Source organism: Hesperophylax consimilis, chromosome 20 (assembly GCF_061612785.1).
Source record: "Hesperophylax consimilis isolate HC1 chromosome 20, BYU_Hcon_1.0, whole genome shotgun sequence".
Taxonomy (NCBI): Eukaryota; Metazoa; Arthropoda; class Insecta; order Trichoptera; family Limnephilidae; genus Hesperophylax; species Hesperophylax consimilis.
The window spans coordinates 18,141,981-18,155,190 of NC_142855.1; the positions used below are offsets into that span (position 1 = coordinate 18,141,981).

The 13,210-nt window shown below is 36.9% G+C and overlaps 1 protein-coding gene across 1 annotated transcript in view; it reads right to left on the reverse strand.

The window, feature by feature from the left end:
- The window catches only part of uex (metal transporter uex), a 120,374-nt gene that overhangs the window by 11,545 nt on the left and 95,619 nt on the right, over positions 1–13,210 (reverse strand). Inside the window, exons 5-6 of the mRNA XM_089644250.1 lie at positions 3,850–4,041; positions 2,696–2,842 (exon numbers count right to left, since the gene is read on the reverse strand). Coding sequence (XP_089500376.1) covers positions 2,696–2,842; positions 3,850–4,041 — 339 coding nt within the window. The remainder of the gene's footprint in view (positions 1–2,695; positions 2,843–3,849; positions 4,042–13,210) is intronic.

A 13,210-nucleotide genomic window follows, 5' to 3' on the forward strand; every position in this document is an offset into this window, starting at 1 on the left:
TTCATAATCTAGGTCACAACCAAAGCTGCAGCTGTAATTTTTATATCCTGTCATTCTTTGTTGACTGTTGTTCCATAGCATCTAATTAAATCACACACATTGTTACAAAATGTCTGACACATGTGACACCACGTTTAAAGTCTTGATGACGAGAGTGGGAACAAGTGTACCTCTAGGAACACACTGCAATGTGTTTCACGTCGAGTTGAAAGTCATCTTAGCTTGTACACAATAGCATGTTCGTACCTGTACAGAAATAAGAACATAAGCATATGTTCTGATAGCCAGGCAGCCCTAATGGCAGTGGAAAGTAAAAAATGTCACTCCAGACTGGTGAAGGAATGCACTTGCTACCATCAACAAAATAATCCTGATATGGATACCAGGACATAAAGGTATTGAGGGCAACGAGCGGGAAGACGGACTAGCAAGCACCACTTGCGGATTGATTCGAGCCGCAGTAGGAGTGGAAGCTTGCCACACCAAATTACATATTGAAAGATGGTCAAATCCCAGCACTGGAAGCTGTGATGGAAATGGTAGGACTACTAACGGGACACTGTCACCTCAGGAGTGGAAAACACCAATAGATGCAGGAAATATGAAGAGACTTCAATTCACCCTTGGTGCCAATGTCCCGCCGATGATGGTAACAAGGCAAGACACTATGGACAGCCAAATATCCAATGACAACTCTGGTGTACTTTATCAAAGGGACCAGGTTATTGCTAATGGAATGAGGTGATATGGGAGATGGCACAATGGGCCTATGGCCCGAGGCCTGAGTGCTCACAGGACCTTTGCAAAGTGGCAGGAGTCACAAAATGAATCGAATCACTACTACTATTTACAGAATAGTCGCAATTGAGGTGACCTGGTAATGTTTTAAGGATGCCAGAAGACCTCTCGTCCTATATTTTTAGGTTATTCATTAAAAACGTACCAAATCAATCGATCTCTTCGTTTTGACTGGGCAAAATATCCTTTGCAATTTCATCGGTAAGTTCTTCCTTGTTTTCTTTATGGTTCTCACTGTCGACCGTGGTGTTCTTTTTGGCCTGAAGGGCGTCGGCTCGGAAAAACAAAAGGGACATTTTATGAGATCGCCGGCCCGCTGTGGTGGAGTCGGAACATTCTCCGTACTTGCTGGCTTCTTCCTGGGCGCGCTTCAGGTCTGGAAGGAATGGATAGGGAAAGGGTTAGGTTAGGTTGGGTGAGGTTGGGTAACTTATAGCATGTACAGTACAGTTTGTCAAGAAAATTAACAAAAAATGGAGATGAAAAAGGTGTTACCAATTCCCAATTGGGGTACATTGTGAGGTTGAAGGAGATGGGTAAGTCACCAAAAGAGGCTAAAGCCACTTCATTCCAACATTTCAATTCCAAAAGGTAATCTCTCACCAAGGCGAAACTGAAAATATCTTCCATTCAATGCTCCAAAAATATAATAATGTAACTTTAAAAAAATACTGTTCCAGTTTCAGAAATTACAGTTTCTACATTAGTGTTACTTTCTACTTTAAAGGACATCTCCTCTCTAGATATGATTTGTGATTTACAAGGCCAGAGATTATACGCCTTCCCTGATGATGGAAACTGTAACGCTGTCCGATATGTAGCTCAACATGGCATAATACCCCAAAACTAAATAACATTAAGAGGAAATAAATATTGAACTCTTTATTTTCAAATAATTATTGTATATTTGGGATGTTTATATCAAAGAAGATTTGTTAGATGTTTCAAAATAAATAAAAATAATGTGGAAAAAACATGATATTTTACAAAACAAAAATTTAGAAAAAGTATTTAAGGCGATGCCATACGTAGTAATGCAAAATCATGTGTTTTTGGTTTGAAAATTTGGTCGCCTAGAAATGTTTCAGATGCTTTAATTAAATACTGCGAGTAGAATACATCTTGGCCTTTGAAATAATCGAGTATTTTTTACATAAGTCTTTTTATAAGCCCAGAAAAAAATAATGTATAAGGCATATGAAAACTGCTTTAAAGTTCAAAATTTTAATTTTCGGTTCTGATTTTATTGTATTGTAGTGTGGAAAATTAAGTTATCTATAAAATGATCGAAAAAAATTAAATATTTATGCCTGAACATCCACAAAATAAAATAAAAGGCGCTTTTTGGCCATGTTTTTTTCCTGCATAAATCAAAACAGGCGGATGGTGTTAAGTGGGAATTTATACCTTATCGCCATCTACGTAAGGGTTGTTATTGATAGCGTCTCAATTTAAAATATTACTCGACGCAGTGCATCGCCTTAAATAAAAACAGATTTTCCTATAAATGTCAAACTGTCACATTCGGGTGTCGAGAATTACCTCACATTTGAATGAGGTCAAATTAGTGTTAGTCGAAAAAACTTAGTTTAAACATTTTGACATATATATGGTATACTTGCGGCATATTCCAGACTGGAAGACACGCTCAGTATCCCCCTGGTGCAGGACCACCATTCAGAATTGAAACTTTGCTTGAAATGGTCGTGTTTGCTGACCAGATCTGAATAGCAAGGTTATCCTCACCTTCCTCTTCCCCATCTCCTTCTCCTCCCCACTTCCCTCAGCCGCACTACATACCCTAATTGGGGATGCTATAATCTCACTGATTCCAGACCGTTCGTAAATTTCTTGAAAGACTGTACATCATAAAAGAGTGAAAGTAGGAAGCACTCACTGAACACGTCCGTCTCGTCCATAATCTCGGCCTGGATGAGCTCCTCGATGACGTCCTCCAGGGTGACCAGGCCGATGGTCTCGTAGAACGGGTCGCCCTCACCCTCGCTGTTCACGCGCTGGACGAAGGCCAGATGTCCCTTGTGCCCTGGAAATAACAAATTATTTATTTATTGTAAAAGTATTATCGTGATTGATTTTTGGGTTATTACGCCATGTTGCGCTTCCTCCTTCTTTAGCCAATGTTTCGGACAGCCTTACAATGTCCATCATCAGGGTAAATCTTGACCCAGTCTTTTTGCACAGCAGTGAAAACTGGTGAATCTACAGCACATAGCGAACCCAAAAGAACCTTTTTTTTTCAATCTGAACATTAAGATATATATTTTTAACTAACTCTAACCATCACCCCGTTTCCCGCAGCGGTAGGCAGAGAAGACGGATTGCCAAACAGCTCGGTCTTAGCACACACTCCTTGCCTCATTCACATTCATACATACTCTTCTATTATTCTGACTCTTGACATGGCCTGACTCAAGTATCTGATTCAATTGATTGTGCCATGTCTTCCTCGGACGTCCCCGACTTCTGCTACCATTCGCATTCGTATCATATATTCTCCTTACACTCCTTTCTTCGCTCATTCGCTCTACATGCCCAAACCATCTAAGCGTCCCTTTAATAATCCTACTCATTACGCTTACATCAGCCTTGCACTATTTGCGGATCTCCACATTTCTCACACGATCATACATGGTTTACCACACATACGCCTCAGGGATCTCATTTCTACATCATTCAGTCTACTTTGATCTTTCCTCTGCCAGTTCCACGCCTCACTTCCATACATCAGAGTAGTTAAGTCTTCCATTAAAACAATTAAATAGCTGATATTAACCCCCTAGCCACTGTGTTTTTGAAAATTCAAAAAAATTCCAACTTCAGACTCGATTTACTCGAAAATGAAAACTTAAATCAAAAACAGCAAAATCGACTTCAAATGTAATGCAGATTCATTAGTTCCCGTACACCGTGTATAATATATAATCATATCAATAGGGTTAAGTTAAACAAGTTTCTTACGCCGAAAGAGATTAGAGTTATAGGAATATAGTATAAGGATAGGAGATGCTCCCTTCTTGTTTCAACACTCACCTTCCTTGAACTGCCTGAAGATGACGTCCAGGGTGACATCCTCAAACACGAAGTTGCACGGGTTCTGGTAGAACTGGCACAGCGTCTTGAGCGGCGTGTTGTCATCGGGGTCCACGAAGGCCAGATCCTTCACGTACAGCATGGCCACGATGGCCGTGCGCTTGCTCTCGAACACCGGGATGCGGGAGAAACCTGGACAGAGGGAAATACACACGGTTAAAACATGTTAATCGGATTAGACTAATTTAAAGGGAACCCGGGATACATCTGTAACGATACATAAAATTCAATGAAATGAATCTGGAGAAGCGGTAGACTTAAAATTAGTTAAGAAACTTAAAACTAAAAATAGTGGACAGGATAGACATCTCTGGTCATTTATTGTATTGATTTAGCTCTGCTCAATGTCAATGAAATTCAGTTAACTGTGCATTCAAGCAGCAGGTTTTATTTGAATTATATTGTTTGACAAGAGAGGGCTCCGCTAGTCCTCTTTGGTCAATTTACGACTGAAAGATTTTGTCACAAGAAAGTATGTGTTAATTCGGTTTTATTCAAAATTCTACCCTCTTGAGAGCTGGTCGTGACAGATTGTTATTTCATGGTGCAAATGAAAGTTTTTAGGGTGCTCATTGTCGACCGCTGCCGAATTGGAGATTAACCTTGAGGATAAGGAATCGCTGCCAATCTCAATGTGAGTGATATATTCGGAGAGTCCTCTGTTTTTATGTATTTGGGTGACCGGATGATAATTTTGTTACGTCGCCTGCAGAGTGAATTTTTGCAATCAACCCTTTTTTTCATAGGGAATTAATTATTCCCTGATGGTCTTGTGTGGTTTACAACACCAGATCATCACCAGAATCTCTCAAATATCGGAATGTGAGAGAAACATTAAAGGAGTAAAATGGACATGGTTTTAAAACATGTTCTAATTATATTAACATATCCTAACGGGAACATGGGCGACATCTGTTGTAACGATACACAAGATTGAATGAATTAACCTCGTAAACATCGGAATGTACGAGAAACTTGAACTGACGAAAATGGACATGGATAAAACATGTTCTCATCATATTAACTTAACCCAACGGGAACATGGGCGACATCTGTTGTAACGATACACAAAATTGAATGAAATGAATCTCTCAAGCATCAAACCGACCACGTGATACTCGCTCTGCCTCGTCTATACGGTTCTACTGGAAAGAGACGGAGTGCTTATCACGTGATACGCTAGCGAGGCAGTGGCGAGATGGCACGCAAAAATTATTTTTTATCAGACAGCAAAATGACGTCTACATTTTTTACTCCAAATATGTGGAATCGCCGGTTAAAGTTTTCACACACGGTATAAATATTACAAAAAATATATACTACATTTGCGGCACGTTCCAGAGTGGTACTCACTCTCAGTATCACCCTGGTGAAGGTCTGTGAAATTTAGGGTGATTTATTCACAATAGTCTAGAAAAAAATCCTAATAAAGTTTTTAAAACAGACAAAAATTTATTATTCTACTTTGCGCAAAAAATGTTGCTTTGTGTTCATAGATTTACGATACTTGCAGACATACCCGCTAATTGGCGTACTTAGGTATGTGCAATGTGCATAGCCAATCAGTTGTTAAGTTAGGTTAGATTAGGATACCCGCACACGTATCCGATAATTGGCGTACGTAGGTATGTGCAATGTGCATAGCCAATCAGTTGTTAGGTTAGGTTAGGATACCCGCACACGTACCCGATAATTGGCGTACGTAGGTATGTGCAATGTGCATAGCCAATCAGTTGTTAGGTTAGGTTAATAAAATCCAAATAAATGGAATATTTCTGAATGTATCTGAACACTAATAACTGTTTTTGAAAGCTGATGAAATACGCTTTCAAATACTATTATTAGAAATTAACATATCATTTTTTAAAATATTCTAAATTTGAGATCTAACATAATTTTTTATTTAAATGGCTAACTTCACGTTTATTGGTCTAAACAATGAACTAAAAATACTGATAACAAAAAAAACATACATTTTATGAGAAAAATATATTATAAACATTACTGCGACGTCACTTTTTTGTCGTTTCATATAAAAATAATTTATAAAAAATTCACAAAGTTTTTGAAAAGGCAATTTTTTCAGCTTCACAAATGCTACAATTATAATATCCCGTGATTTTTGACGGATCTGCGCTCTTATTGTAATATATTGTTATTTGGCCATGGTCCGTGGTCGAAGGGTAAGGCTCTCGACTAGCAATCTAGGGGTCGCGGATTCAAACATTGTCGTGCGAATTATTTTACAATTTACTAATTAAAAATAATATACAGTATATTTGTGGCACGTTCCAGAGTGGAAGGTACTGAAATGGCTTTGTTTGGTGACTAGATCTTAATAGCCAGGTACTTCCCCACCTTCCTCTTCTCCTTCCCCTCACATTACCTTCAGCCTCACAACATAACGGACCCAATTGAGTATGCCATAATCTCACTGCTCAGACGATTGGGCTATTGTGCGGTTACCCGGCTTTGCACGATTTTTCTCTACTTTCTACAAATATAATATGCATGTATTATATATTTAAAAATTCCGGAAGAAATTCTTTAAATGATAGTGAAAACCGTATCTAAATCAGTCGCATAGTTTAGAAGAACTAAGCGCACAAACAGAAAGATGCGGATAGCGACTTTATTTTATACAAGCTAACGTGTACCCGTCGTTGTTAGGAGTTATTCTTAGGAGATGGACATATACCATCGTAGACTTTTTTGTAGGCCTTTTTAAGATATACAATTCCGTAGTACATTATTTTGATGTATCTCATAAGATTTAGCCAGCGTTAGCAATGTAAGCGCTAGTAATTTGTTTTCGACTTGATTAAAAACCTCGACTTTTCTCTACTTTCCCGAAACATAATATGCATGTATTATATGTATATATAAACCTTCCGGAAGAAATTCTCTAAATGATAGTGAAAACCGTATCAAAATCCGTCGCGTAGTTTAGAAGAACTAAGCGCACAAACAGACGTACGTTATTTTATACTATTTACAGAAATACTTTGTTACAAAACAAACAAAGTTTCCTCAAAGGCGGTCACACCAGAGAGCAAATGATGATATTAAAATATTTATATATATATTTACTGTAGTCTGGCGTCTCTGCCAATATTTTTTTCATACAGGGTGTCCAATTTTTCATGCGTACAAAAATAACACATTAAAAAAATATCAAAACTGACCTAACCTAACTAACCTTACATAACTTTAACCTTGTACAACTTTACTTCCGAAGGCTTTCGATTGGGAAGAGCACAGTGGGGAAGAATCTGGCCATTCAGATATGATCACCAAACACGTCCAAAGCCATTTCAAAGCAACGTTTCGATTCTGAATTAAAACAAATAAATAAAGAATTAAACAAATAATTTGTGAAATAACACAAATCAATCAAATAAAATTTACTTGCGCACGCCGGGATTTGACCGGAAGTCACAAAAAATAATTTAATTAAATATTTCAAAATTAATTAATTAAAAATAATCATTCCAGTGTGGAAGATGCGCTCATTTCGTTTTTGGGAAAACATCAACATTTAGAAATGAAATGATTTTAGCCATGTTTGGTGACCAGGTCTGAATAGCCGGGTACTCCTCCACCATCATATTCTCTTACCCACTATTTTCTGCATCACAACATAGATCAATCAGGGATGCAATAGTCCCACTGGCTTCAGACGGTTGGGAGCAATTAGAAATCGCGTGCGGAAATACATTAAAAAAAAAGTTTTTTTTTTTTTATCAAACGGGACACCCTAATTAACAAAAATAATCTTAACATACAAACAGGTAGGGTGGGTCTTATTTTAGCGTCGACAGATGCGTCTATCGTCTGGCGGGCCTATTCTCATTCATGACAACTTGTAAGTATAGGAGACGTCGGCAGAGCGTCGCGACGTCCCGTGACGCAATAGACCGACGCCGACGCTATTCGACGTATTTTTATATCGAACACTATCGAATACTTCTAGATATTTTTTTGGTGATCCTTAAAACTTGTTTGTACGCGTTATTAAGGCGAAGCTTAATGCCAAATCACTATTTTGATTAATCTTCATAACGAATTGGTGTACATTATGAATACCAAAAAATATGCTTTAGATAAATTGAAGGTTTTACTGTCGTTACGCTTGAGTAGAATACAAATAAAAATATAAATTACTCAATAAAAAATATAAATGTAAACTAATAAAATTTTTTTTTAATAGAAATGTATGAACGCGTAAAGGAAACAACTTAAAAAAATACAGTATTATAGCTAAGATTATCTGTGACAGTTTCACATGATTAAATTTTTTGCTTTCTTATAAAATTATTTACAAAATATATAAAAACCAGTTTTGTGCTTGAAATCGAACGTTTCTAGACTCAGTTCGTCAAGCGATTTTAATGCCTATTACATACGATATAAGGTGTACCAAGAATGTACACATTTTTGGCTTGTAGCTTCCTCGTTTTTCGTAACTCAAATTTATAATATTTGAATATTTTATTGTAATTTATTAAGAATCTCTTAAAATTATTCTAAATCCTGTTAAAAACGGGATTGCAGGCCATAACGAATGAATTGATAGGTTTCCTGATAAATTTTTAGTAAATTACGAATAATTATCACGATGTCGGAATACGTGTTCACGAAAATCCTAATATTTTCGCATTTTGTCATTATATATTATCAAGGCAAAAGCACGTGCATGAACATGTGTTCCGATATATGATCCGATATATGATGGTACGTATACTTTTGCGAACCGAGACGCGAGCGTAGCCACGAATCCACTTGCGGTTTGCTTCGCTCCTTTCCCATATTATGTATTTACTGATAGTTTATCAGGAAACGGCCTGCAATCCGGTTTTTAACCGGATTCACTCTTGCGTTATTCTGACTATCAATGTGAGTGACACGACCCGACATAAAGTGCATTTCGTTAGGAAAGGACAACAGTATAAGATGACATACCGCTCGACGGATATTTGACGAATTATTTATGCCAACTCAAACCCGATTCTCCGTTTGTAGTTTACGAAATAGTGTCAAAATACGCTAGATTAAAAATACTCAACGCACGCCGCTCCCTGGAGGCGTGCCAACATCAGCACAGCACTTTAGCACGAGACAGCACGATTGCACGTGTGCTCTCTATGAAACATTGCCCTGTGAATTCAGAAATACAAGATTTGGGACTCGGGTACAGGAACTGCCGGCCCGGGAAACATTTTGATTTTTATTATTTATTTACTAGTGGACCCACAGACATATGAATATATAGACTAGAAATTAAAGATGAGGGGTAAAATCAACTGTTGAAGAACGAAGGGGGTAAAGCTGACTGTGATTCGTCAATAAATCAATCTGACAGTATATACTGTAGACATGGGCAGATTCATTCACAATAATGAATCAATTCAGTCTTATTCACCTGGTCAAGTGAACTAATTCATTAAATTCATTCCTTTAATTCCTTCAATCGACACTTCATTTTGGTTTTGTACCTAGATTGCTCACATTTAGGAAACTTAAAGAAAGCAATAATGAACCATTTTTTCGCATTCACATAAATTGTTCGTTTTGAAAAAAACATTTTAAATAAACACACAAAAAATATCAAATATAGGGATTTATTTTGTACATTGCAGAAGTACATTTATAACTTTACTTAGAAAACCTGTATTTTTAAGCTTTACACTTTATAGCACAGAGTTCTTAAAGCGAGGAGAGCTTTGGAGTAACTTTAGTAAAAAAAGATATGTCGTTCCACAAAATAAACATGCTACAAACTTTTTAATAAATATGTTATTTTACAAACAAAAATAAAAAGTAATTTTACAAGTCACTAATAAAATCGTTGAGATGGGTGCCGCAAAGGACACGGAAGGCGCAGGGCGCTGGACCTGGAGAGGAATAGTCGGATGTTTATTTTTTAACTCCCATTTCTAAATTGTGGAGCAATGCATCCCTCCATCTACTTCAGAAAAGTAACACCAAAGTTCGATCCTTTTTCTGGAAGACATCTTGGCTATTCAATATGTTGCCTTTTCCTATAAAAAACGAAGGTAAAACATCATTAAACGATACCAAAAATAAAAAGTCCCACTCGATTTTTCTTTTTTTGCATAGAAAATTTTTGCTGGCAAACTGAATCCCAGAATAAAAATTATTATTATCTTTCTTCGTAAAACTATCTATATATTTACTACAAAAAGTAGGTACGTAGTATAACCTTTACATAAAAAATATATTATTTTAGGGGCAATGAGAAACGTTCTTAAAGCAATTATAAGAACTATATTATTACTATCCCACTTTTGTTTAACCGATCGGTTCACCTGGAATAAGCTTCAACCACATATATATTATATTTATTTATTTTAATGTTTGCAGGTACTTACCTCAATGGTAATTTTAAATCCATGCGCCAAATAAAAACTGATTGAACGTCTGAAATTGAGTGGCATACAATTCAGTACAAAAATACAGAAATCAAAACAAATTACTTGTTATGATCACCCACAATTCGACAGTCAACCGATCTCGTTTTACGTCTACAAGTAGGCAGGTACATAAAAAACATACTTATAAGAACAATAACGTAAATATCGTTTTGTTTCTAAGCGTATTGCATTATTTTCGCATGTGGAAAGGAGAAGAATACAGGAGATACTTTCGCTTTTTTACTAGAATTCAGATTCCGAAGTAGAAAGTTTTCACCTGACTAGGTACTAAATCGAAGGTTTAGCCACGCGGGAACTAACGACGAACCGATTGACAGCTGACATAGCGCAATGAATTAGGAACTTCTGACTAGTAAGTGTGTTGTGTCTATCTGCGACATTAATGAATTGCGTTCTTGCAGACGGTGCGGACGGACCTGTAACTAGTAAGGAAAGGGACTCGATTACGAATAGGGAATTGGGAACTCTGTCTCGAGTGTCACTGTCTCTGTCCTGTTTCACTTATTCCCTGAGATTGAGATTGAGCGAGCGCTTGTCCGGACAGACTCGGTACATGGGACATAGGATTTGTGTCACGACGCGTGACGTCACAACTGAAAACGGAATAAATTCGTTAATTCCTTGACTGGGGACTCGATGAAAAGAGTCTTTTGGATTACGGCGCGGGACGCGGAATACTAGATACGCGATTTAGTGCGACAGGGCACAGTGCATATAAACTTCGCGGCGCGCCGCCATAGTACCGTAATAATATTTAATTAGATTTCTATGAAACACTATAATATTTAAATCATTTAAAGTGCACATCATTATTAATTATTACCTTATTGTCATGAAATAATTTAATTGTAAAATGTTTAGAAAAAAATGCCAACGATAAGGAATTAAGATTCAATTCCTTTTGAAAATGAGAATAAGATCGATTGTGTTACAAGATTGAATTAATTCATGGAATTAATTCAATCAATTTTGCCCACCTCTAGTATATAGGCATCTCGCATTATAATATCACCATTTAGTTCTTAAAAGTAAAATCTGATTTTGAATGAATAGACATTTTTACATGGGAGCGCAAATTACTCGCCACGTTATGAACAAATTTGCGAAGTCCAAATTCGGCAAAATAAATTTCTTCTATTTTCAGAGTCGAATATTTCGTTTACGTATTTAGTTAAGACACTTTTATAAATGTTCATAATTTACTTCCCAGCAACCAACCAGCTTTGTGTTTCGCGTCCAGACGTATCTCGATGTGATAGTATATGTTTCTACAACTGATCCATATTATACGATGTGAATATGCTTAAAATAAAGTAAAATAATGCTTATATATGGAATGTAATACGACAATTGGGTTTATTCTCTTTTTCACATCTATTTTTACAAGTTTTCATAGTACAAGTCAACATTTTGCCGTGTTATTTCGTAAAATGAACCGATGATGCCTCGACCATAGTTCGCACAAGAATGATGACGTCACGTTTTCAAATTTCACTTGAGGCCATACGCGAGCACAGCCGGCTCCAATGGAACCGGTATGGGGAGTGGGGATAATACGCTTTTAATCACTTAGGGCAGATCTACTAATATTCATATGTCTATGAGTGGACCGCACAATGCTTCGCTATTGCTGATGTATTTATCGGGGGTCTCCGACTTTTTCCACCATTTACTACTGTATACCACATTGTTACTGTTTAAAAAATACATTACATCGACTTTAATTCCACTCCGTATCTCATTCAGCTGCAGAGATATTGCGTTAAGTATTTATCGGGCGTCCCCGACTTCTTTTACCATTAAAACCACTCTCTAAACACTCCTGGCACTAATAAGAACAAACTTTGAAATTTTCAGCGATATCGGTCGGCTACTTTTCGAGTTTTGCGAGCACATATGCATGCTGAATTTTTATTATTAAGATTAGATAAAATAACTTTACAAATTTAAAAATATAATTTGATAATGTGGGCTTCACTGGGTGCTTTACCCTTGCTGATTACTGTAGGCCTCACTGGGTGCTTTACCCGTCCTGATTACTGTGGGCCTCATTGGGTTTATTACCTGTGCTGTGTACTGTGGGCCTTACTGGACTGGGTGCTTTACTCGTGCTGTTTACTGTGGGCCTCATTGGGTTCTTTACCCGTGCTGAGTACTGTGGGCCTCACTGGGTGCTTTACCCGTGCTGATTACTGTGGGCCTCATTACGTGCTTTACCCGTGCTGAGTACTGTGGGCCTCACTGGGTGCTTTACCCGTGCTCTGGCCCACATTTTACAATTTAATAATACTCAACAAAAAGAACATAAAAAAGAATAAAATAAAACTGATATAAAATAAAATAAATTTCAATAATAAAGGCGGCAAATAAAAAAATAACCGGTATTTATTATAAGGTATGATTGTATTCAAACGTACGATTGTATTCAAAATGTTATTTTTATTTTTTACTTTTACCATCATGTAGAATCATCACCCCCCCCCCCCCCCCCAAAGTTAGCGCACTTTACCCCCGGATAACCTGTATAATGTGTGTTTTGTAATGGTATTTCAAGTTATAAAATTTTTGTAACAATGCCTTTCTAGTAATTTAATCTATATTCTAATTTTGTATCTGAAATGTTTTTTGTTTCTATCTTTTTTTGTATCGACTGAAAGATTGGTGAATGCTTTTATTGCATGGTATTCGTGGTGTCTTTGTCCAGAGCTTGTGTTTACTGTCGGAGCTTTTATGTTTTGTACGCTTGTCTAACTGGTCTATAAATGATAGTTTCCAATGATGGTGGGGTTTAACCTTAAAAAGTTACAGACTAACTATCTAGGTTAAAAAACAATTTAATTTCTCTC